Source organism: Sylvia atricapilla, chromosome 7 (assembly GCF_009819655.1).
Source record: "Sylvia atricapilla isolate bSylAtr1 chromosome 7, bSylAtr1.pri, whole genome shotgun sequence".
In the NCBI taxonomy this organism is placed as follows: Eukaryota; Metazoa; Chordata; class Aves; order Passeriformes; family Sylviidae; genus Sylvia; species Sylvia atricapilla.
Window position 1 is genome coordinate 16,088,387 of NC_089146.1, and position 26,550 is coordinate 16,114,936.

The 26,550-nt window shown below is 39.4% G+C and overlaps 1 protein-coding gene and 1 long non-coding RNA gene across 4 annotated transcripts; one reads left to right on the forward strand and one right to left on the reverse strand.

Moving 5' to 3' along the window:
* Nucleotides 1–419: 419 nt before the first annotated feature.
* HNRNPA3 (heterogeneous nuclear ribonucleoprotein A3) lies at nt 420–14,501 on the reverse strand. Of its 3 annotated transcripts, none has more exons than XM_066322746.1 (13): nt 14,413–14,501; nt 10,538–10,647; nt 10,033–10,056; nt 6,253–6,375; nt 6,018–6,164; nt 5,726–5,936; nt 5,400–5,489; nt 5,232–5,339; nt 5,015–5,095; nt 4,164–4,310; nt 3,081–3,206; nt 2,921–2,992; nt 420–2,834 (listed from the first exon to the last, which is right to left on the reverse strand). In XM_066322746.1, the coding sequence occupies exons 2-12, from the start codon at nt 10,601–10,603 to the stop codon at nt 2,940–2,942; spliced, it is 1,176 nt and encodes a 391-aa protein (XP_066178843.1). In that variant the 5' UTR covers nt 10,604–10,647; nt 14,413–14,501; the 3' UTR covers nt 420–2,834; nt 2,921–2,939. The 3 variants fall into 3 exon arrangements, with proteins under 3 accessions (XP_066178843.1, XP_066178845.1, XP_066178844.1); XM_066322748.1 differs by having other exon boundaries at nt 10,538–10,640; nt 14,420–14,497; XM_066322747.1 differs by having other exon boundaries at nt 5,232–5,324; nt 14,413–14,494.
* A 3,823-nt stretch (nt 14,502–18,324) lies between these two features.
* LOC136363477 (uncharacterized) lies at nt 18,325–22,724 on the forward strand. Its single transcript, XR_010743995.1, has 2 exons — nt 18,325–18,762; nt 22,287–22,724. It is a non-coding gene; the product is annotated as an uncharacterized lncRNA (long non-coding RNA).
* Nucleotides 22,725–26,550: the final 3,826 nt, after the last annotated feature.

Below are 26,550 nucleotides of genomic sequence, written 5' to 3' on the forward strand. Positions count from 1 at the left end.
GATTTTGAGTCAACTCAAGTAGCTATCACTCAAGGAGGTTCCAAAAGGTGAAGAACTCTTGCTAGACTTTCTTCGATATTTCAGCTGTGATAAGCAGATTTAACTAGCCTTGGGAAAGCTGCTCACTATCAGCACAGTATCTTATTCCTTCACTTTTCTGGAAGTTGAAGCTGTTGCTCCTGCTGCCTTGTCATTCTTTAATTAGGCTGACTTCTCCATACTCAATAGGCTGCTGAAGTCCTGTCTTACGAGTCTCCTTAGCAATGTATGGATCAAGGAAGTACATCCTAGGTTCTGTAAAGCTGGCGGATCACTGTCCTCAGGGCTTACACTTTTCCACGTCACAAACAACAGCTAAGCTACCCCACCCACCTACAAAGCGGTCACTTACATCCATCTCTTAAAAGGTTGCATACAGATCTTGTTCATAAAGTTTATTATGACACTATTTTTCAAAGTTAACATTGTAGTCACAGTACAGCTACAAGAGGCCCTGTTAAAAAGAACACTGTCAATACATTCTAAAAAAATTTAGAAATACCAGATCAATTGTCAGAAGGGACATCAACCCCATCCTCCAGTTGTCCCTGCAATCAGATGCAGGCCCCAGGTGCAAGTCTACACATCTTCTAGCGTAGTAATGTACAAAGCAAGTCAGTAGTTAGGTGTCTCACTCCCTAGTGAGTTGTGGTTTAGTTTCCCATGTTTTCAAACTCCAAATGGGTTGTTTAAAAAATGCCTTTATTGAAGTACAGCCTCCCCCCCACCCCAAGCCCAAATGCACACGTACAACAACAGAAGCGTTCACTAAACCACCAATTCTTGCTTTAACTTCTGAGATCTTTCAGAACTCCACAGACAATAAGCAGACTTTGAAATCCATTTTGGAGGCTACCATCTTGACACTGGTTCCTTGTTTTAGCATACTGCAGTCTAAATACACTCCAATAACAGTGTTTAAATAACATGTTTAATTTTTTTCAAACAACACACTTATTTTTCTACCACTTCTTAAAAATTATAATCCATTATTAATATGACTGATTATGCCTTAAGCCATTTCATACATCTTTGCAGATTCATTCCTACACTGGAATTGCATTTACCTTATACTGCACATTGACCCAGAAGTGAAACAGGTGTGAGTAATTCCAATACATACTGCCAAGTGTCTGAGTATTTCTTTTATTGACTGGGTCCCTACTCTTCTGAGTCTGAATTGACAGCAAGCACTGGCCTGGCAATAGTCAAGAGAATTCACATCAGATGAGGACAGGACAGACTGCAGTGCCTTAATTTGGAGGTCAGAAGTGAGAATGAAGTACAATTTCTAGCCACATGTACGGGTCAGATTTTCTACTCCACTGCACCAAATCCAGTTGTAGCACACTATCATTCTACCTGTGGGAAGTCAGGACTGTACCCCTCTAGGTTGTGGGAGTGCTTCTAGTCAGTAAAATACAACTAGATTGTGTTTTATCTTTGAGCTCTCAGCTGAGCACAGATGTCTGCCAGGGAAACAGCTAAAGAACTCTACTATTTAAGAGCCCATGGGAAATGGGCTTTTGGAACGCATTACCTGGGACTGTCAGTGATTACACCTGTGCTACCCTTGGCTCCCAGTCAGAAGCACGTGTCCAGAAAATTGCCTAGGGTGCATGCAAGAAAGTATATAGCCATTAAATTATTGAGGAACATACCTATTACTCTCACTATGACACCTCATTTAATTGAAACAGTGCAGTCTGGTGCAAGGGAGAAGGAAATGGGGACAAAGGGGATGAAAATTCCAAGCCACCCTCCCCAAAGTATTGTTTTATTGAAACAGAATCATTGTATATCCCAAGGAAACAGGCACTTGATTCCCCCCACCTTAACTTCTCGGGAATTACAATAAATACGAAGGTAAAAAGCAAATTTCTTTTTCTCTCCACCCAAGACTTAAACAACTTCAGTTATCCCTTATACATCTCAAATGAGACGGGAGACAGCTTTCATGTGTCTAAAGTTGGTCTTGTTAAAATATTTATCATGCCTTATTTTCTTGAAGCGCTAGTACTAATACAGAACTACAAATTAAAAAAATATGCACAAAGCAAAAAGTAATTTGAAATTTTCATTAAGATAAAGCTTAGTTCTATGATTCACAAACACTAATTTGAGTAACTCAATCCTAGTTATACATCTAAACAAACTATAATGCAACATACAGATGTTTTCCCTCTGTATGCCTATGTAACTCATGTCAATGACAGTTACGTATATACACTGAGACTAGACCCTTAAGACTGCAAATCAATAGGTGTTTCTATTGTTAACTTTAAATTAATACAAAATAGTAATTGAGAAATGCATTTATCTTCTCTATTAACTAACAAGGAAACACCCTAAACTACATTTCATTTCTGTTATAGAGTTCTCTGTACTAAATGTGGAAAAACTGAACTACACAAATATTGAAAAGTTAAAAATTCATTGATTTGTTTATTCCTGGTACCACTACCACAATTTACAGGGCAATATACCTGATGTAATGGGAAAATAAAAAGAAAAAAAGAAAGACAAAGCTACAACAGAGAAAGACCTCAGGAATGTACATCTAATCGACACTACATTGCATGAATCAATAGCTGCACTTTTTGCAAACTGTGGCTATGACAGTCCTGATCAAGAAGGGTTTCCTGTTTAAGCTGCAGTAACTTTTCTGACTATGGATCATCGTTCCTTCTGTGGCAGATTTTACAGTTCCTCTAATTCATTTGGGACGACTGTCTCAAAGTAACCTGCAGCTTTCCTGACAACTCCTCGCTCTCTCTCCTGCTAAGAACTGTAGCCTGTTGAATACAGGATAAGAAAATTATTACTCTCAGTGAACAGTTGTACATTATTAATCATCATTATAAATATGCATTACACCTACCCTTTTTCTGGTAGCATTTTTAGAATCTTCTACCACCATAGCCCCCACTTCCACTTCCAGATCCATAGCCACCTACAAAAAAACCCAACGTGTATATTGAAATACATGAACAACAAGGGATTTTAACTCAAAAGTATTTTCTGTACAAAATCATACTTACCACCATACGGACTGCCTGAACTTCTGCCACCAAAGCTGCCACCACCTTTCATGGGACCATAGTTAGACTGCTGTTGTCCACTGTAATTGCCAAAATCATTGTAGTTTCCACTTCCACCATAATTACCTGAAACAAGTAATTGACAGAACCGTGTTGGTTGAACAGGCCTTAGGACACAAAACTTGCCAAATTCCAATATCCAATAAAAAAATAAACTGCAGTAGTTCAGAACAACTGAAGTTCATGTATTCTGATGCTATCTCAATGCAAAATAATGGTATTGCATACGGTATTGTTATTTTTATTATCTGAAATCAGTATTTTATCAGAGATGAAACACATCACATTACAAGCACATTCGAGCAGGCAATTTGATATTAACTTAATAGACCAAATTAAGGCCACCAAAATCAGAAAACTGTGAGTTTCACCACTGTTGTTCTCCTGTACAACTTTGCAAGTGTGGCAATAATGTAAATTACAATTTATTTGCTAAAAAAAAAACAAAACAAAAAAACAAAACAAAAACCCCCAAAACAATAACAAAACCCAAAAAAACAAAACAAACAAAAAACCCCAAACAAACATCCAAAAACCAAAAACAAACAAACAAAACAACCAAAAGCCAAAAACAAACAAACAACCCCTAAACTGTAATGGACATGCTGCATGCACAAATAAAATAGTAAGACATACAGTCGTTTTTGCAGCTTAGCTCCCCAAATTTGAGGCAAACAATCAAAAAACCTTAAAAAATGTGTCTTCAAGTCCTCGCAAAGGAAAATGTAATCTAAATGTTGTGAACTGGTATCTGACAGTAACATACTCGAAATGATCAAAACCATTCAAATTCCTGTATTCTCCCTTCACATACAAATTTACAGCCAAAGCTTTTAAAAAATACATTTCTGGCAAAAGATGTAGTTTATCAAAGCTGATCCACATGAAAAAAAAATTTCCTTATGCAACATGGCCTTCTATGTTAAAACCTAGAATACAACTCGTTTTGTGAATTACCGTATTTCAGGCATTGTGAAATGAAACCTAAGAACGATGGATGTTGAACTAAAGCTGGAATCTTACCACCACCAAAATTTCCTCCTTCATTGTAGCCATCATATCCTCCTCCTCCACCTCCATATCCACCACCAGGGTTTCCATATCCTGGTCCTCCACCACCACCATAACCTCCTCTGCTGCCATAGCCAGGACCACCTCCATAGTTGCCACCTTTGAATAAAAGAAGAGTCAAACTTAACACACCGAAGCTAAATACAGGTAAGGAAGGATTCATTTAACAGAAAACCCCAAACCAACACACTTGCACAATAAAAATGTCCCACAGCACTTTCCCTGTATTATATATATTCACTGTGGTTGCAGAGTTTAGCTAAACTATTTAACTGAGAAAATACCCCATGCTTATAAAACCAGGACCTAAGTAATTAATTACACGCCTCTTCCCTCATCCCTTTTTGCCTTATGGTAATTGCAACTTTTAGCTTTTTGGTAATTGCTGCATTTCTCTTCAGATGCATTTACGATACTCATCCTTAACTGCATCACAAAAAAGATACTACTGAGCCACAAGAGGTCTAAAGAGTTGACTGAAAACAGTTGTTTACTGCTTTATTCAGTTTTAGTCATCTCAACTGACATCAGAATCTTCACTTAGTTCTCAATTACAAACAGCTACCTCATGACCTTGTGATGTGAGGTTTTTTAAAGGGTAAATACAGAAGAGTATTTTTTCCATCCATCATTTTTGTGGAAAGAACAAAAAAGTTAATTCTTCACAGCTCTACAATGTACACACTTCGTTTTTGTTATTGCTATTATAACACTATCACAAAAATAGACTTTGCTTCCAAGGTGAAGGCAAAACTTACAGCTGGTTCTAACATTGGGGAAAAGGAAGTGAACAATACACTTACCATCACCAAATCCATTGTATCCGTCACCACCCCCAAAGCTTCCTCTGCTCCCACCACCGCCACCACCACCCCCATAGCCTCCTAGAACACAAAACAGATGAGAATGTTTTCCTGAACAAACAAGTGGTTAAGCCAGTTGACACAGGAAATTAAAAAAAAAAAAACGACACAAACCAAAATGTAAATTATATTCTATATTAATATTTTAGCCATTTACCTCTCCCACCAAAGTTTCCTCCTCGGCCAAAGTTCCCTCCACCGCCTCCGAAGTTTCCACGGCCCATGAAGTTGCCTGAGCCACCCCCACGACCTACAAAATATTTCACTTGAATTACATTAATTGAAAACCTGTTACACAAAATAGCTATGCACAACTACAACTCACCTCTCTGAGAGCTAGCAGTCTGCATCTCTTGTTTTGAGAGTGCTTTTTTCACTTCACAGTTGTGTCCATTTATAGTATGGTATTTCTGAACTACAGAAAATAATGAAAAAGGGAAGTTAGAAAATCACATCACTGCAGTATGCTGTAAAATTCTCATGGAAAGTTACTGTAAGGCATGTGCACACTTTGAAAAGTAACATTAAATCAACCCCATCCCTCACAACAGTAAAGCAGCTCATTGCGCAGCATCTCATTCCACACACTGCTCTTCTGAAATCTTAACACTTTCATCCTGTAAGTAATTTTTCACTTATGAGCTCACATACCAACAATTTTATCAACTGTATCATGATCATCAAAAGTTACAAAAGCGAAGCCTCTCTTCTTTCCACTCTGCCTGTCTTCCATGACCTCTATGGTTTCAATCTTGCCATATTTTTCGAAGTACTCCCTTAAATTATATTCTTCTGTATCTTCTTTAATTCCACCAACAAATATTTTCTTTACTGTGAGGTGTGCCCCAGGCTTTACAGAATCCTGTAATGCCAAAAAAGACATTCAGTGCTTAATGCAAGAGATAAAGATTAGGATATGTGGCCTACTGGAACACTAACTCACCTCTCTTGAAACGGCTCTCTTTGGTTCAACCACGCGTCCATCAACCTTATGTGGTCGAGCGCTCATGGCAGCATCCACCTCCTCCACACAGGAGTAAGTCACAAAGCCAAAGCCTCTGGAACGTTTTGTCTGGGGGTCTCTCATCACCTGCAAACACACAAGGAGGCACTCTGTATTTCCACGCTACTTTAAGTACCTAACCCTTTCTAAAGCAAATTAATACTAGAGACTTTACCACACAGTCCGTGAGTGTGCCCCATTTCTCGAAGTGCTCTCTCAAGCTATCATCTGTTGTTTCAAAGCTCAGACCTCCAATGAACAGCTTTCTCAACTGCTCTGGCTCCTTTGGCTCATGGCCCTATAAAATCAAAAAATCATAAACATATTTTGAATACAAACCACAAAATTAAAATTTTGCCGTATTACTAGAAATTACCTGTGCACATTATACTACAAATAGGTGAAATACATTTACATAAAAACAATGACTTCTAATGGGTTTAGACGGCAGAATAGTGAACACTTAATGAGATGTGATTTTAATTAAAACACTAACAACTTAAAGAGTGTTAAAATGCAAACAGTAAAGAGATTTCAATATACTAGGTAACTTAGTTGCTCCCCACTACCCAGAAGTGCATTCATTCTGTACCTATATTTGAGATGCAGATCACGCTGTAGGGACTGGGGATGAAGCACTGCTAGATAAAGGGAAGTTCTAACACTTTATGAAGCATAAATATGCAGAACTACAAAAAAATTAAGAATGCAGAATAAAAGAAAGAAAGGTTCCTGGTGAGCTGAATGTCTACTCTTTGGGGGCATCCATTTTGACAGGCTACTTTTATGCATTTTTATGAAACATATCAATGCTAAATTCCTTGAAATTAAAAATTCTGCATTTTGGTAATTTTACTATTGGAGTACATGCAAGCAAGGAAGTGCAAATATATATGTGGATTTTAGTGTTATGGGAAATATATTTAAATGTAACACAACATACACCTGTCTTACAGACAAAAAAATGCCATGAGTAACAACTCATCAATGACCAACAGTGGGTACAACTACTAGAATAAGTAAAGTAACTTAGCAAGCATGGCAGAACAAACAAGTGTAATAGCTGTTGATAACAGTGTCTATATATGACCAGTTTTAAAAAGTGCAAATTTGCAGATCCTATTTTTCTATCACATGACTGAAATGGCTTAAAAGCTCAATTGTGCTTCTGCTGTGTTTCAGTGCTGCACCTTTTTAACAAACAGGGAATTTCCCTGTACGTTTGACAAGGAGTTCACAAAAACTTGTTTCACAACTGCAGCTGTCAGGGAAGTCTTACAAAAAGCAACCAGATTAAAATCTCATTCAGCAAGTGGGTACTTTTGTGCATGGAAAACACTCACAAGGTGCTGGCCACCTATGCTGTGTATGACTTCAGTTCTGCGGCATCACTATTCAACAGGCCTCACTGTTTCTGCTGCAGTGCATTAAACCAGACTAGATGCAGCATTATCCTGAGGTGAACTACATAAAAACAGCCATAGACTTCTATTTATTTTGCTTCAAATCTGAAGTGCTTTAACCTCTGTCACACTGCTAGGGTTGGCCAGAAAGGCTTAAGCGCCTTTGAGCCAGAGTTTTTGTATTCTACAGTGCTTTAGCAAATCGCTGGTTTATAATACTCAGGTTGTATTACAGCAAACAGTAACTAGAATTAAGAAAAGCTGTCCGGGAAGCAAACCCCTGCCCTTACACCTGCTGAATTTTGTTAGAAAGAACCCCAGTATTCTTGACAACAGCCTTCTATTTTAAGGCTTTGTTACCTCAGGAGGATCACAGTCCCATGATTACAAAGTAAAGCTTGTAGTGAGTGTCTTCCAAGTGGTCCAGACTACAAAGGTATTTTTAAAAAATCTTCCTTCTAACTACACTGAAACTTTAATTTTATAGGATTACACACCTACTGCGTAAGTCACATGTTATCTGTTGTTAACTGCAATTTTTAAAATCTACTGACAATTTTTAGTTGAGTTAAAGCTCAGAACACTGTTTTAAACTCTTCTACACATATTGAAAGAAATTTATTATGTAAAACTGTATAAAGTTTTGACTCCTCCAAAATCAGAAACCTATGTTAAGGAAAAACTGCACAGGCTATTTACAGTTCTCTGGTACTAACAAAGGCTATTAGGGTTTCCATCTAACAACTCAGAGTACTTTTACCTTAAAAGAACGACCACAGAATTTTTTAGGTAAGGGAAAGTGAAGTTCTCTTCTGCTTATTTTTATTATGTGATGAGAACCGCTATTCTTATAAGCAGGAAGAACACCTGCTGTTACAGCTTCTCTGTTCTATTGGACAGAAATTATCTTTAGGACACATACACGTTATAGGAACTCAGTGCAAAAAACAGAAAGCAGTATCTTCTTAGAGAACTAGGGAATTGGTTTTTTAGGGCAGTTTGTTCTCACTGGGGTTTTCAGAGTGCTGTCCTCTTATCACACAAGATGCTGTTTCTCAGTTGTTCTACTTCGAGTTATTTCTAACAGCAGTCTTTGCTGCACAAAAGATCCTGCAGAGCACATCTCTCCCTCAGTGTAACTTCCCTGCTCTATCAGAATCAGGCTGCCTCCAGCTCAGCTGACCTGCCAGGAGAGCACGCCATTTTGCAGCACTCCTCTGGCAGGACTGGAGAGAACACCCGCAAGACTGCCCGGCCTGCCTTTAGTCGGCAAGACACTGTTTCTCCCCCTAAGCTGTCAAAGGGGCTTCCAGACATATTACAAGGCTCTACAGAGGCGGAGCACTTTCCTTGTGCCCCGACTCCCGCGCTCCCCCCTAAAGCCCAAGCGCTGCGCGGGCCGCCTCCATTTTGTGCCGAGCCGCGGCCGCCGCGCCGCCAATATGGAGGCGAGGGCGGGGCGCGCGGCCGGCGCCGCAGTGGCGCCATGGGCGGGCCCGGCCCGCGGGGCCCAGGGAGAGGCGGCGCTGCGGGAGCCGCCGGCAACACCGCACCGCTGCCTCCCCGGCCCTAACCAAGCCCCCAACATGCGGCGCAGTCTAACTGTACCTTTCGCCTAAGCCGGGGAGGGAAGATAGCAGCTAAAACCCCCCGGGATTCCTGCAAAAATCCTCACTTTCGCAGAAATCCCGACGCCTTTTGAGACAACACTGCTGCGGATACATCCTACTTATATCCTGGGGTTGCCATCAACCGAAATTTCCTGTGGCAGCCGTTTTGAATTATCAGCCTTTTAGAGCTGCAGTATTTCTCCCTAAAGCCAATTTTTGGGTGGAGCTCTCCCGTGCATTCTACCTCTGAGCAGCAGCAAGTGCCCCCAAAATGCCTGTCACCAGATCCGAACTCAGCTGTGCCTGAACCTGAGACCACCCTGGCCCCAGGCAGTAGAATCCTAGCCTCTCTTCTGAAACTGGAAAGCTTACAGGCAACTGGGGCTGCAGCAACTTTCCCCGAGAAACCTGTTCTCCAGAAACGCATCAGTTTAAAGATCACTGCAGGGCAATCTACTTTCGTGAACTACAAGAGCTTATTTAGTATGCGGCTGACCGACCCCAGTTCCACTCGATTCAAAGTCCAAATGAGTGAGAGTTTCAACATTCCTTCCAAAAGGACTTTACACACCCTACCTCAATACAAAATAACCATACACTACCAGACACATGCAACTCTGACAAGGTTGGTTTGTAATTCAAGTGTACAGGCCCTCCCACATTGCAGCAGTGTATCATTCCAGAAAAAAAGTTGAACAAGCTAAAATATTCAGGCAACCTGAAAAAAGTAAAGTTAGAAAGCAAACAAATCCCAATAAACAAAGAGAAAATGCCTCCGTTAGAAGCTATATAGGCACGTTTAATACCCTTTTTGCTGATCTTAAAATTATTTTCTGAAGGGTATTAAGAACTTTCCCCCCTCCCACTTCCAAACCCTGCCCCAAAAGTAACTAGCTCCCATCCTCCCAAAAACAGCCCCAACATCTTCTCTATACTACGCACCTTATTCAGTCTACGGTATTTCTGCTAGAAGCAAAAGAAAACAGTTATTTTTACTTAGTACAGCTCGCTTTCATTCGCAGTGACTATCAGGCAACCATTTTTACTTAAAAAAAAAGGAAAAAAAAAAAAAAAAAAAGAGAAACCTGTCTTCCTGCCCAGTAAAAACAGGACTTTGAAGGTAGGAAGTAATCAAGTTCCTGCTGATACTCTGAGGATGCATGAATTTCTTAATAATTACACCTTGCTTTAATCAGAAACATACATTTAATCAGTTTTGTTATAACAGAAAGCTAGACAAGCAAAATTTCCCCATTATGCTTAAAACCCCACCCCTTAAAACTGTAGGTAATACACTGCAGTTTAAAGTTACTCCGCTAATACGGGGATGAAGAAGGTAGAAAAAAAAAGATATTAATATATCAGATAGAAATTGTTAACTTGCGGGCTTTTTTCATCTTTTCCCCTTAAAACTACTTTATTTTTACTAAAAAAACCATCCTCTCACCTGTGAGGATCGTCTTCCTTTCCTCTTGTAGTCCTCCACTTCTCTCTCTTCCTTAATAGCAGCCATTTTGGAAGGGTACTCTAACTCGGCCTTTCTTTTAGATCTAGGAAACCCAGAAAACAGGTTGGAGAAGTCAGTACTTACCCCAGTTCCTGTGACACTGGCTGCAATGCACAGGTGCGGATTTACAGAAGAAATGGGTGAAAGGAGAAAAAAAAATCCCAGAAGTATTTAAAAGGATAGAATAAAAAGCCTCAGCCTAGTTAGCTAACGATTAAAAAGGGGTGTAAAAAAGCAACATCTGCTATCCCAGTTAAGCTTACTTTACAAACTAATACTAAAATCTGTAGCAAACCTTTATCTTATACTACCTAACAAAACTATTGCGAATACAACTGATACACAGCAAGCAAATTCCACTTTCAGTACCCAAACCCACTACATGAATTCTGCTTCTCTGGATTTTTAAGCCCTCTAACATGCAACATTTTGCAAATACTGCTTATTAGAACTTCCTGATGTGTAATCTCTTGTAGTCAGGCATCCAGCAGTGTGGAATACTAGAGGATGTCTTGCAGTTCCAGTACTTAAAAAATACTTTCCAATAAGAGTAGTGCAAGAACCCCTTACTGAAGCTACCTTGCAACATCAAGAACTGCTGACCCTCAGCACTAGGCATCTTCATTACTTTTGCTTCCATATTACATATTTGATTACTGCCCTGTACTATGTAATGTATGTACCATTACAAATAGGAACGCTTTTACAAGATAAGCTCAGTGAGTGAACCCACACATTTAAACAGACAAACAAACAATTTTCCCTTTGGCCTTTTTTTCTATAAAACTTCCTAGGATTCTTCAGTTACTCCTAGTATTAATGCATTTGTATCTTTGGTCAATATCCATTACTACTTTGGATGTTTCTTGAAGCTTTACTTCATTAGCCAAAACTTCAGTAAAACTACATTTGTGCTGCATTTAAAAGCATAGATATTTACAAGACCAGGTGTACTTCTGTGAGGGGTTTGTTTGTTTGGGTTGTGGGGTTTTGTTTGTAAAGTTTTCTTCCTGCAAATTTTGTTCCTGCTTATGGAAAGGGAGGCAGGTCTCTACTAACGAGCAATACATGCTGTTGTTCAAAGCAGAAATTCTTAAACATAACTTCACTTTAAAATCTGGCTTCAAATTAAACTCAATTGTGAAATCATGAGTATCACAATTTAATGCAGGAAAAATTTTAAAGGTTTTATTAAGAAACTTCCAAGTGTTTGTATTTTCTTCAGTTCCTTTCTATACAGTGTTAAGCCTGCTCTTGAAATCTTTCAAATCAAACATCAGTTTGATTAAAGAGGTATTAGGATATTAAGTACTTCAACCGAGCTGTTAATTTTTTAAAATCATGTAAGGGAGGTATGAAACAGAACATTAACACTTCAAGGGCTTTCTACAAACTAACTGTTCGGCAAACTAAAGCTTAGGAATTGTTAGAGAGGCTACAGATAAGCTCATTTAAATACCTTTTTAAAGTAATGGAAAGTATGAACCTCTCTTTGAAGCAGTCACCTGTGCCTTCCTCAGGAAGGCTCCACCCTGGCCAACCTAAAGCTCCTGGGCATGGAGCATATCTTCTCTGCCCCAAGGCCTTGAGGGTTAAAAAGGGAGTTGTCCTCTCTCTAATGCACGCCCTCAGCTCACGTGGAACACAGCCCTACTCAGTCTTACTACTACTTTGCCTTACAGAAAGTTAAGGCTGACAGCACTGAATTTTTCAATTCTTATCACCAACAAAATACTCTATTCAACTCTGACTAAAAACATTCAGAATACTTTTGTTATTAAATGCTAGTTGAACTATCACTCAGCAATTATATACTGCAACTCAACTACAGAACCTAAAGAGCCTCCAAGGAAATCTTTAAATTATAACAATAAGAAGTCACTAAGACACTGTCTCATTACTCACAATTCTGCTCTAGCTTTTGCAGGAGAAAAGAAGCTAACAGAGACAAATCAGACATTGCCAAGATGGAAGTTCACCCATCCAATCAGAGATAACTATGGAACTGCACTGGTCTTTTCTGTAAGCAACTGAAGTTGGACCTAAAGTGCATACAGTAGGCTGTTTTACCAAAACTAAAAGTTTGAGCAGTAAAAAAAATATTCTTAGTTTTAAGTGTGCTGGTAGTGTATTCCCAACACAACTACGAACTTGTGCCTGGGAAAAAAAATCCAAGATATTAGCTTAATACCTTGATGTGATAGGTTTCCAAGCTTTACTAAACCAATGCTTTGAACACATCACCCCTCTCAGTTATTAAATCTCGAAGCAGCTAAATCAACTGCTTACACGAAAAAGTTTTTTTTAGCTGTTTTGTTAAGAAATCCAGTTTCTTCTGGTTTAAATATAAGAACAGTAACTAGTTTGAGCTGCTGGTTTTTCTGAACTCAGTTTTTTAAGGTTTCAGGCTTCAGTGAAAGCAGTGAAGATAAAAAAATACCACACACCCCCCCCCCCCCCCAAAAAAAAGCAACCACCCAATCAAAAAAAACACTCCACCAAACCCCGCACTATTTTCGCTTGCCATACTCTGAAAGACTTGAGCAAAAAACCCTTCGGTTTTGAGGAAAGGGAGAATATTATAACTATTTCTCTCCAGGTAGGGTGCGGATGACTCCTCTAGGTTTGTGGGGAGTGTTTCGAGCTGCCTACCAGGATCATGGCACAATGCCACCGAATGTCCTGGGTGTCTGGCATGTGCAATTGTCGGGGTGGAGAAACGGAAGAGCACTCTTCCTTCCCCCACCTCCTCGGGCAGCAAAGGACACGCTTTAGCTCCCTCTGGGCAGGGGTGAGAGATATTAGGAAGGTACTACGTGTAGCAGCACTCCTCTGCGAGATGCAGCGTATTGCACCAAACGACTTTAATGCTTCTAAAGCCTGTTTCGAGAAAACTGAGTGTGTAGAAAGAGTATTAAAGAACATCCCGGCTGCACTACTCCGGTTAGCTTACGCTGGAGGGGGGGATGGGCCGGGAAGGGAAGCAGGGAAAGGAACACTGGGAGGGCAGAACAATGAGGCACGCACGTGTAGGGCTCGTCTTGCCCTACTGCTGCCCGAATACCCGCCCGGGTGTTTTGGTGTCCCCAGGATCGCTGCGAAGGGCTCCGCTGCCCACAGCCCTGCCCCGGCCCGAGGGCCGGGCCGCTCTCACCACGCGCCGGAGCGCTGCGAAATGGCGGCCGCAGCCCGCGGCGGAAGCGCCGCCTCTCCCTCTCCCTCCCTTTTCCTGCCCGCGCCGCCATTGCGGAACAACGCGGCGCGAAGCAAGCAAAACCGGGCACGGAGCGCGGCAGGAACGCTGCAAGGAGGCGGCGGCCGCGGGAACTGCAAGCGGCTCCATGACGTGCTGCCGCCAACCACCCCCTTCCCGCCGCGCTTTCCCGCCCGCAGACTCGAGCGGAATTCAAGCCGCTCCAGCTCCGCGGCAGGAGCCACTTTGCTTCCGCCCCCGCCTTGGCCGATGGCGGCGAGCCCCGCGCGCGGTTACCTCCATTTTGTGCCCGGGCTCGGCCAGCGCAGCGGCAATATGGAGCCGGGCGGGAGAGGCGGGGGCGGGCGCGGGGGGAGTCACGTGGCGGCAAGGCGGGCTCGGGGCGGCGCGCGCGCTGCGGCCGTTACCGCTGTTCTTCTCAGGGCCCGCCGCCCATCCGCCCCCCCCCCCGGCCTCCTCCCCCCCTCCGCCTTCCATCCGCCCGCCGCCGGCCCCGCGCCGCGCATTTCCCGCAGGGAGGGCAGAAAGGGCCGGGAGCGAGGGAAGGCGGGGACAGGGAAGGTGCGGAGAAGGGTAGGGAAGCGAGGAAAGAGAAGAGATCACCGTGCCGGAGTTCAGCGACAGCGCCTTCCCGCCCTCGTCGGTCCCACGCCGGCCGCCGGCCCCGCGCACGAACCGCCGCCCGCTGTGGGGGTGGTGACGCCGGCGCAGCCGCGACTGGCGCGCGGGCCGGCCCCGCCTCCCCGCACTGGGGCCGCCCCCGCCCCGCCCGCCCCCCGGCTGGGGCCCCGCGCGGGGCCCGGTGAGGGGGCGCCGCCCGGCGGGAGGGGCGGGCGCCATTAGCTGCGCCTGGTACGTGCGGGAAGGACGGGAGGGGATGCCCTGCTTTCAGGGGTATCTGCAGGACTGCCAGGGTGTGCCCGAGATGCTCAGGAGCTTCTAAGAGAAGTTATTGGTCTCTACATATTGTTTTAGGCTGGAAATGCTGCAAGGAGGCAGCTGGAAATTGGCTCTCCAGAGCTCGTTCAGCGCTCACCCTCAGAACTGAGCGTAGCTTAGTCAGTTTCTGGATAAGTACCAAAGCAAGTCCAAGCATTAACTTTCACAAGCTTCCCCATTCAGAGGCACTGCCTGTAGCTTTTGATGGCGCTTGTCGTAAACTAGCATAGAGAGTTCAGGAGAGAGGGTATTCTGCGAAAATTTCGTATAGAATGAAGCATAGTTAAGCAGAGTTAAGCACATACCTTACAAATTTTTCCTTACCAGAAAAATGGCATCAAGAAAAGCAGTGTTATAAAATTTAACTATTAAAATCAAGGTTTCTTCAGTATTGGTTTTCCTCTCATTAGTACCGGTACCTATTTTAATATGATGACAACAGGAGTTGGCGCTTACCCCTTTAAAAATATCTTCGTTCTATGTAAAGGAGTAAAACAGTTGATGAGGTTTTACTGAATCACAGGAAATTTAGTATTAGCTGTTAATTTAATTTCTTTATTAATTTCTTTATTTTTTACCCTGATGTTTCAAAAAAAAAATACACAAAAGTTTCCAGATCTGTTTGATTAACTAAGCATATTTTTCCTAATTCATAGAGAAATTCCCTACAGATCTAGAAATGTTCTCACTGCTGTCACATACAGGGATTGAAACAACTTTTTAGATCATTTCCATGTCTTGGAGAAGGCAGATGTCTACACAGAAAGTAAAGCTCAGAGAAAATCTCACAAAACACCATTCAGCTATTCTTTGCACTGAGGCCAAAGCTAATAATTTCTCATCTTCCTTTTCTCAACCAAGTAAACAACAATATTTAGCTTTTTATCTAAAATAAAATTCTTCCTATATGTTGTTTGTTCTCTTGCCTCTGTTACTCTCAGGGTGACAGTACTGAGAGAGACAATGGCACTAAATGTCTATTTGTTTCAAAGATTTTTGCAGTCTGCACAGGAGCTGCCATACTAAATTTGAAGAATTCCATTATTAGTTTGATTGTCATTCATTTCACACCTAACTGTTACTCATGGAGGCTGATTGCCTTGCAGTTCATTTGGTTGCACAGCCACAGGCAGATCACATTTGAATTCTACAGTTTCAGTTCATGATCGCCCTCCCTGATGTGTAATCAACTGTACAGAATGTAATAATCTTATGATACTGTGCTTACTGCACTGAAATAAAAGACAAACCAGTAAATGAGGGAAATGCACATTTTACAAAGGTTTCCTTTTGCAGATGAAAATGATACACAAGTTTGAAGGCTTAGATAAAATTATAGTTTTGATATCAGGCAGACAGTTTTCTACTAGTGAAGTGTTTTCAGGGTAGTTAGTAAAATATTGCTCCCCATTTTGGGTCACCCATTTCCTTAAGTGAAAATGTAGCATTTAAAACACTCATATCTGTCCTGGCTCATGTAGTTTCATAGTCAGATGAACTTTCAGATTTCACATAAGTAGCAGATGCAGTACTGGTCATCTAGGCAGATGGCTAACATGCTTTTCTTTCTACTAGTGATGTTTGCAAACATGTACTCCTCTCTTTGTAAGCAAAGGGAACAGCAGTGTGTGTCTATTTAAAAACAAAACAAACAAGAAATGGTGGGAAAGGCTTTTAGCTGTTATATATTTATGTGATTGGAATGTCAGTTTCACTTCATTGTCCTTTGTTGTAGGTTTTTATGGTTAGATTCTTATCCAGCATTTGTTTGTGAAGTGAATCTTAAAAAAGGTAAATACTGTTGATAAAACCGTCCAAAGCATTTTTTAGTATTACCCAAAGTTTAAGTCACGAATTTGAAATTGGTCTTGAACTCTAGTCTCCAGAATAGTAATGTTAATGGAGCCAATTCACTGAACTCAATATATATGCTATAAAACTCTAAGATTGCACAAACAAAAGGACACATTAATTATTAAATGTTGTGCTGTCATAGTTTTGAACATGGAGTTTACTTGGCCATATTTGAGTTTCATACTTTTAAAAGGATGCAGACTGCAATGTTGATAAGAAATCCAGAGTGCTAGATAGAAAATCATTCATGTGAGCTTCAGGCCAAAATGCTGTTTAACATTCAGTTCTATTGTCTGTGTTGTAGAAATGTGGTATATTTAAACATGGGCAAGTGTTGGAGATACTTGACAATTGTGCAAGCAACTGCAGCTTCTGCTGTTTTCTTCATTTGGAAACAATTGTTTTCATCTCTTAATTTGATTTAAATTGCTGAGCTTTGCTGAAACAGAGACAGGATAATATACTAAAGTCTGGCAACATTTTTGCAATTTCTTGTATGCAGAAAACCTTTTACTTAATTGAAAAATACATAGAGCCAGGACACTGATTACTTATTATAATTATGCTATGACATTTGTTTTATTTCAGTAATTGTTATAACTCTTAATAGATATACACAGACATATACATCTGTGTATTTGTATACACACACTCTCCAGAAACAACAAATCCTACAGACCTTTTCCACTACAGATTGGGCCAGTCAAGTGTGTTGTGCCCCAGAAATTTGGCAGTATCTGCAGGACTGGGTTGCAGTGATTTGAGAAAGCTTTCTGTCTGCCTTTTCCCATGGAAGCTACAGAATACATGCAGACACATCAGCTGCTTCAATTTGCGCTCTCCTGTATTAATTTTAATAATTGATAAAGGAGTGCTTGAAGTCACACACCAGTCTGTCTATAAGCAAGTTTGAAATGAAAAGATATGTACGTGTATATCAGCCTGGTACAGATTTAGTAATTTCCAGCAAATATTTTGGAAATAGCACCAAACTCTTGCGACTGTGTCCATTCCACACCATCTGTCAGAAACCTTAGATCAATTTTCCATGACTGCTGTTCCTCAGGAGCTATGTCTGAGAGCTGTGATGCAGGAAATGAGAGAGATCAAACAATTTTTAGTAGCTAGCTCAATTAAAAATACTTGAAAACTTTGTATATTTCCCTTTGTATATTTCGCTTTCATCCAGGGTCACATAATCGCGTATTTCTACAAATTGTATCTCTATGTAAAATGTTTAATTTTTATAGTATTTTATATTTGGGCCAGATATGTAATATGGAAAATAATCCTGCATTTTGGATTGCTATAAATATGAATAGTTTCCTACACATTTTCTTTTCTCTTTTTGTTCTGATCTTCTTTGCATGTTTATTAAATCTCAACCTCTTAGATTCTATTTTATTCCATAACCTGCTATGTCTATGTTTTATCTCAATTTTCAAAATTTTATTTACTTTAACCCTTCTGATAAAAATTAAAGAAAGAGGTGCTCACTAGTGATGATATTCAGACTAACCAAACAATAAAACCACTAGCAGTGAGGGGAAAACAGCTTGCTCAGATGCAATTATAACATAGCTGGCTCTGTAACTTGTGCCCAAGAATTCCACATTTACTATCTAGGTCTTAAGATAGGGGGAATTCTGCTACTGGCAAAATTATACCCTAGACAAAGTGTAAAGGTGTCATGTTGAAATGCCATCATATTAAAGGAGATTACTTGAAATAAAGAATCATATGCCCAACAGCCTGGGCTGTTTGATTTACAAAGGGCTCTAGGGAAAATTTAGGGCTTTCTTAAAAGCAATATTCTTTGTTTATACTTGATTTTTTTTTTTTTTGTTAGCAAACATACATTTTCTTTAAATGGTAGATCAAATAGAAAGGAGTTTATGTATTGCTAGCGGAAAAAAGAATGTGATTTACAGTTGAAAACTCCACGTAAGATGGAGTTTAATATGCTATATTTGAGATGCCAGTGCACGAGCAGTCAGCTGTTCTAAAATTTGTGTAATAAAATCATCACAGCAGGGAAAAAGTGGGAAAGAATGGCAGGATTTCTAGAATAATTTTTAATTGGGATTCACTTGTCTACACAGGAAGAAAAAAACCCCTTGAGAGGAAGAAGAAAGAAGAAAAATGGAGGATGTAGCAGGTAATATCTCCTATTCTTGAAATCAAAATTATAAAGAATAATATATAATTATGCTTCATCTTAAGTGTTCATTCTTTGTTACTACGATTTGCAAAACACTAACTAGAGGTAATTGTACAATTAACGAAACATTTAGTATTATTTGGTACATTTTATTAAGCCGAGAAAACTGCAGGTGGATTTCCTGCTCGTGTACGTATCCGAGCAAGAGAGCAGAGCATGGGAAATAAATCTTGTTCTTCCCTTGACTGCAATGCAGATCTTGCTCTGGGAGGGGTTTCCATTTCCGCACGGCTCGAACACATGGTCAGTGCTCAGCCAATCGCGAGCGTCACATCTGGCACTGGATTTGTGTGCCTCAGAATGCCTCTTTGACTGCTAAGCAGGAAAACCTCTCACTTTTTTTTCACCCCTTTTTCCTCTCCTAAATTGAATTTGCACACATTCGTCAGACTGTGATTTATGTCAAACATAGTTATAACTGTTTATCTGGTACACACTGTAGCTACCCTAACAGCTAGTTTGCCAACATCTGTCACAGACAGAATTTTTTTAAAAAACCAGCTACATAGATGATCCTTTTCCTGTACTTACTCTCCACGCTATGCTCTAAGCTGCTGGGATCATGCTTTCTGATGACTGGTATGTTTTAGTCTGTTTGTAAATTGTTCTCCACTTCTAAGTATCAAGCTCCCTTGTAAGTCAGCTATTTCAAAATGCATTCAATTGATTTTTTACATAATTATTTTCTGATCTGTTGCTGCTGAAAACAGATTATTCTTTTTATAAAAATTATTTGAGATTTTTAGGGTACTGTGATAAGGATATATGAACAGTTCTTTATGTAGAGAGAGTGAAACATATGTGAATAAGGTTATGTCTTTCAAAAGCTGTCATAATAAAATTAAAATTCCTGAGGATTCTACCACATGTGCTAATGTTTGCATTTGGAACAGGAATTAGGAATTTGGAATTAGGGCATATCTTTTTTTAAAAAATCAAGTCTTTATAATAAATTCCTTCCAAGTTTTCTTTTTTCCCCTACCATAGAAATTTTGTATTTAGTTACAAATAGGTATTTCTAAATACAAAATATTAAGCCTTAAAATATGAGAGGTTGTAGTTTGAACCCATATCATAAGGATTATGATTGTCAAGTCTCTTACAATTCTTTCTCCTTACCTTTAAAATGGTAATGCACTGACCAATACTAATGGAGATGCTGGGCAAGTAGAATAAAGCTGCAGAAAATGTCAAGAACCAATCTACTCATTATGGCTGATTAAATCTGTTAATTAAGAGAAATATATTGAAACTGCTGAGAGAATATAGCCAAAGGTGAGGAAACTGCAGCTGGTAGTAAGTCATTTGTACATTCAGAGACCTCGAGTATGTGAGCTGATATATTCCATGGAAAATTGTGTTGTTAGTTTAAAAAATGCCCTGTAATGCTGTCATGTTTACTAGAGAAGTGGCTGTTCATGCTTGTTTACCAAATATTGTAGGTAGTGTGCAATAAGCACAACTTGAACACGCTGAGTAGTAGAATAATTTATGGCAATATATAACCTGATTACAATTCTGCCTTCAGGACAGACATGGTTGGAATTCATTTGCCATATTATTAATAATTTTCTAGATGTTAATAAGTGGATGTTAATGTAAGCAGATGGATTATGCAAGAGAAATCCAACATAAGGAAAGCTATCTAATTCAAAAGAATGTATTAACGTTTAACTTTCGAACAAGTTACATTGTATAGATGGGAACAATTCAGATTTTAGGTGTTCATAATTTTCTTTTGGAAAAATGACAGAAAAATATTTTTTGTGCATTTCCCCCAGAAGTCTGTCATTCAGTGAAGTGTGATGTAAAACCCAGTACCTTTTTAATGTTTGCAACCATAGAATTGTTATAGTCTTATCGTATGCATTTAACATGTATTTCATCAATCTACATTATCCAGGTGTCAGAGGACTTGGTTATAATATCTGGTACCAGGTATAGTCAAAATGTAGTTTGATTTTGTGGTTCTTAAGGGATTTAATAAACTGTCTAGAAATGTCTGCAGTGTATACAAAAAACTCTGGGAAAAGCTTCTAGAATTGTGAAGTCAGATTCTTGTCTGATGTCTGATTCTGCTTGCACTTTATGTTGGCTGAGGATGAGGCCTGCAATCTGAGGAGACACGAGCAATTTGCAGATATTGTCCGTTTCTCTTTTCTTTCGGGGTGCCATTTCCAAGGCTCGTTAAAACCATGCAGATAAATGGGTCTGTTTGCTTCACTTCAGTGAGGCCACCTCAAAGAAGTATCATCTGGGACTCTGTGACGTCAGAGTTTATTTTTAAGTCTGATCAACCAAAAGAGCTGTACTATTTGGAACACTGGCTGTAGCTGTGTCACAGAACTTCCTCAATTTTTACATCTGGTAGTACACAGGATTTTATTTAAAAATAAAGGTACTTATTTAAATATAGAAAACACACGGCTTGCTATTTCTCTAAGTTAAAATTGCCATTATATCTGAATAAGAATTAGCTGCTTTTTTATTCCCTCATATGGACACGGGCTTACCCTCCAGTACCTGTTGCTTTTGCTTCCATCTTGTGAAGTTATCTATGGGATTAAATTAATTAGTTATTTTTATTTCTGTTCTGCATTCTGGTACCCAAACAAAACTTCTGTCTTGCCTATATTTTTAACTTCACACTCTTGCAAGAGTTTCAGAAAGCAGACTGATGCAATTATATAGCACATCCCAGTGGAAAATTAGGACTACTATGTCAGGCCTTGAGCAGGAAGGCAATATTCCAGGCTGACTGCTGGAAACCACAAATCTTGACCATTATTGCAAAACTTGTGATAGGAACACAAAGAAGAGTATTATTAGCCAGTCATTGAGTATTAAATTATACATGACTGCAGCACTACTGAAACATCAGCTACCAGCCTAGAGCTCTTCTTTTTTCTGTTTAGTTCTCTTTAATGACAAGAGGCAGATTTTCTTGGTTTGACCTTTGGATTCAATCTGTCAATATTGATTTTAAAATCTGCGTACATCCAGTGTTTGAACCCAACTCCTTTTTTTTTGTTTGTTTGTTCTGTTCCCCTGTGAAATTGATACCTGAGGTTCCAAGTTCATATGTTTCCAAGTGGTTTACATGCATTTTAGTCTTAGGATGCTGAGAGAATTGGCTGTATATGAGCTGTAAATGTCTGTGCGAGTTTCATCCCATTATTAGGGTTTTATTTTAGTGGTATTCCGGTAAAAATAAAATACAAAGTTTAGTCTGTTCTAGAAAGACTCCTATACATATATGCAGTACCAAGCTTATTTTGTCTAATGGAAGATGATTACTGGGACCAAAACAGGTGTTGAATTACTTGTCTGTGAAAGTAATGAGGAGAAAGGAATATTTTGGTATAAAATAAAGTCTCTTTTGGAGCACACTTGTCCCCACTCTTTGCTGCTAAGTATTATCTCAGCTTGATAACCTCCCACAAACCTTTGGTTCTTCATAGCAGGGGCCGTGCTTCTTTGTCGCCTGCCTTACAGAAAGTACATTACTGTGCCAGAACCCAGTTATTTACTGAATGACACCCACCACTGCTGAATGTCTCCTCAGACTTGCCAAAACTGTCTCAAACCTTCCTTAGTCTCCTGGTCACAGCTTCTCTTCCGACAGCTCTGTGAATGTTCCTGCTCCCACTGAGGACTGCAAATAGGAAATTTGCTATGTAATACTGCAGCCTTGTGAGTTCTCGGTCTAGGTGGGATGACTTAGGAAGAGAACTACCTGTGTTTTAACCATTTGGGGAAGAATTGGGTTACAAATATACACAGGATACATACAGAATTCCAAGTATTTTGAGGAGTTCAACTAGTATATAATGGCTTATTACTACTTCTCGTGGCTGGAATCTATGTGCTTCTAATAAAATCTGGCAAAATGCTGCTTTCATGGTGCGGATTTTGAATACTTTTTGGGTGTGGGGAGTGTTGTTTGTTTGGTTTGGTTTTCTGTGGGTTCATTTGTTTGTTTTTTTCTACTGGCAGATTAGTTATGACTTCTATTGTAATTGAATCCTATACTCCATGATGAAGTGTAGGCCTACATTCCCCTCTCCTCAGTGTTTCCTGAAGATGGTGACTTCCAGCAGGGGACATACCAGACAACAGGCATTGTGCAAATGACTTAAATCTGCAGCTGTTGGCTCATTTCTATTCTGGTGCCACATGTTGTTATGAATAATTTGTGACATTCATCAAAACTGGAAAGTGTGTATGTTTTTCCTTTTTTGTAATGTATTTGCTGCAATTGTATTTGAGCTGAATATTACTAATGCAGTTTGTTTTCTTAGTTTGACAATACTGCCCTAGCAATTACTGCTCAACAGACAGAATTTGTTCAGGGAAAGAAAGTCAAGGTGAGGCATGGCAAGGAAGAAAGTCATTGGCTCCTAGTTAATCACAAAGAATGTATTATTTTGCTTCTTTATTTTCCTGCTAGTCTTAAAAATAATAGATAGCAGAGGAAAATTATACCAGAAAAAAGGGGCTTGATGAACTTAATTGGGGCAAGTTATGGAAACACATAAACCCCTTTATCTGTCTCTGTAAGTGCTTGGTGAATTTCAGACTATGGACTACTTTGTGATTGTACTTACAGATAAGGTAATTGGTATTAATTAAGTTAGAATTAGTGAAAAATTAGATCAAAGAATAGCAGAATAAACAGCAGAGTCCATCTAGAGTTTGCTCAAATTTATTTATATTTATAGGCTAAAAGATTTCCGCCAAGGGTTTAATTTACTTTTCTAGTAATATGTCCAGGTTCACAAAATTTGAATTCCAAGCTGCATTTTTTTCCACAATCTGGAGGTGTTTTGTTTCCAGGTTTGTTTTCTTATCTCTTGGTAGACATTGTCTTTTACTTTGCTTTTACTCATGGGTGAACTGCGGCCTTGATCTTTTTGTATCTTCCTTTTGTTTTTCTATTTTTGATTCTCTTCCATTTTTATTGCTCTCATCTGTTTTGAAAAATATATTGCAAAAAATTTAAATTAATGATAATTTCATTCTTATATTTATGATTTGTATTTTTCTTCAGTCTCTACTTTTTGTTTTAAAATAAGATGGCTGATATAACACAAAGTAAAATTAATTAAATATTATAACTGTGCAACCTTCCCTTGTAGTTGGTCCTGGGTAAAGAAGGAATCATTCTTTTAAAAAATTATTAGATTACCAGTGTCCAGATATTTCTGAATGATGGATCTAAATTTTTCAATTTCATAATAATGATGCTACTGATTATTCTATCATTTCTATTACAAATTAAAACATTTTGAAGCATAAATTCAATCCAATTTGTTGAAGTAATCTTTTCATTCAAGATATGAACAAAAATTTAATTTACCCAATGTGGTTAGTTCAACATTACATTGCTAAGTCATATAATATTTCTCTCAATTTTGACAGTGTCCAAGAGGAGTGACAAACTTAGTGTTACTTGTAAGAGTACAATTTGCCTTTTATTAAGAACAGTGGTGAGTTTTGTATAGCATAATATTTGAAACCATTGCCTAATACATAGATTAAGTAATTGAATAGATTAAGCAGTGTCAGATTTAAAGTCTTGTGTTTTGGCAAACACCCCCAAGGAAGGTAGATATATGCTATACTACACCATTTCTTTATTTCTTTGGGAAGAATCAGGATTGGGGATATCAAACCTGAATCCCTTTTGCAAAGGAAGATATTAAATACATTTGACATTACTAAAATAGTAGTATTATTTGAAAAAATACTGAGTTCATGAGTGTGAACTCTTTGGGTTTGTAGTACTAAAGCTGTCATACAATTGGGGTTGGTTAGATACCAAGTTGTGAGATAGGTCTCTTACCAGAATAGGGTAAACTAGCATTGAAGAAAGGTTGCTAAATTCCTAAAAAGAGGATTAACTTGTCTTGAAGTATTCAGTTAAAAACAATGCATTTGTCAAATCAACCTCAGGTGATGACATATACATTTTGTTTTCTTCTCCAAACAGCTTTATAGAGAATTTAAGGCAGTGAAAATTACTGGTATTATGAAGCCTGGTCTAGCTTTGTGAGTGAGTCATTCCCCCTGCCCCCCACCATTCCACATATAAATACTGAGAAGCTTGGCATAAAGAATGCAGCCTGGGGCATACCCCATAAAACTTACAATGCAATTAAATGAACAATTTCTACTGGAAATAAAATGGGCATGTTGAGTAGAATATGAATTAAACTGAGCAAGAACAGAGTCAGACAACCTTTCGTAGTACTCCAGGCTCTTGGAGAGAACCCCCAGGGTCAGCAGTACCAAATGCAGCTGACAGGTCAAGGCCAATCGGTAAAGAAAGATAACTGCAGTTTGCAATGAAAAGCAGGTCATTCCAAATTTTGATTAATGTAGTCTCAATGCTGTGGTGTCCACTCGACTGGGTTAGCAAAATAAAGACAGATAGCAGTGGATTAATTCTAGCACTTCTTTATTATACTGCAGCCGTTACAGGCTTCTCTGCTGCTGCACTCACCAAGACAAGGTTTTCTCCAATTTATGATCCTCCGTCCCTGTTGCCTCCTGGCCTGAATTCTGTGGAATTGACTCAGTTACAAGGGGCTGCCCTGTGGACTATTTGCAAGACTACCAAAATGACCTCAAAATAACTTTGGAAAATGGCAAACACATCACATTCTTAACATTATGATTAGTTGATGTTGGCAGTGTTTACCCTGTGGACTTTATATGGTGAAAAGGTGTCAACTTCAATGACTTTGTAAATAAAATAGAGGGAACTAGTTTGGTATTTACTGACAGTGTTTGTTACACAAAAGAAACGTTTGGCTACAGAAGGAACTTTGCAAGTGTTGTTTGCCAAGGCGGGAATGTGAGAATGTATTATTTTTTTGTCCCAAGATAAAATTAGTTTTGAAATAAGTCTTTGCAAAACACAAAATGTCTCTATCAGTGAAGAATGAAATTCAATAGCAAATATGAAACTACTTGAAGAGATTTAAAACATGGTTTAGAAAGGATTTGTTCTAGATGGATTTCTTCCATTTCTTTCCAGTATTTTTTTTGATTGTTTTTCTTTTTGCTTGGTAGGTATTTGTGCCATAACAGTTGAAATATATGTTATTATTGTGTTTATTAACCCGAATCCATCCATGCATAGTCTTCCAAGTCAATCTGTTAGAACCGATTGTGTCATTTTAGACAGCAGCACTGCCATGACGTCAGTGATTACCCTGGAAACACGAGTGCAGTCTGTATCTGCACTCTGCTCGGCACTGGGGGTGGGAGCTGCCTTTTGCCTGCTCTTCAGCTGCATGGAGGTGCAGTGCTTAAAGCAGGCTGCAGACTGGCCTGGCAGTGCTGCTGGAGTAACTCTCAGGGCAGAATTTGACCAATGTAGATCATAATGAGGGTGTAGACAAAATTCTGCATTTCCCTGTTAGGTAGGACAAAAACGTCATTATACAATTACACAGGAGGTGACTTTTTCAGAGTAAGAATTAGAATGCTTCTTTTCCTACATAGCTAAGTGTAAGTTGATGTGTGATAGTTTATTGGGGTTGTTGGTAGGAAAGAGCTATATATCAGCTAGCTATTTTACTGACTGCAGAATTCTTAACATCTCTAGCACTCTTCTTCAAAATGTATGTTCTCTTCTCTTCTCTTCTCTTCTCTTCTCTTCTCTTCTCTTCTCTTCTCTTCTCTTCTCTTCTCTTCTCTTCTCTTCTCTTCTCTTCT

What these genes read in the sequence shown, in the direction of transcription:
- HNRNPA3 (XM_066322746.1), bottom strand. Translation starts at nt 10,603, where the DNA reads ATGGCTGCTATTAAGGAAGAGAGAGAAGTGGAGGACTACAAGAGGAAA. An exon ending in AATACCGTAGACTGAATAAG is followed by an intron (nt 6,376 to 10,032) that starts GTGCGTAGTATA and finishes TTGATTTTATAG; the next exon opens with GGCCATGAGCCAAAGGAGCC. An exon ending in TTCAGGCAGTCCGTATGGTG is followed by an intron (nt 2,993 to 3,080) that starts GTAAGTATGATT and finishes GTTTTTTTGTAG; the next exon opens with GTGGCTATGGATCTGGAAGT.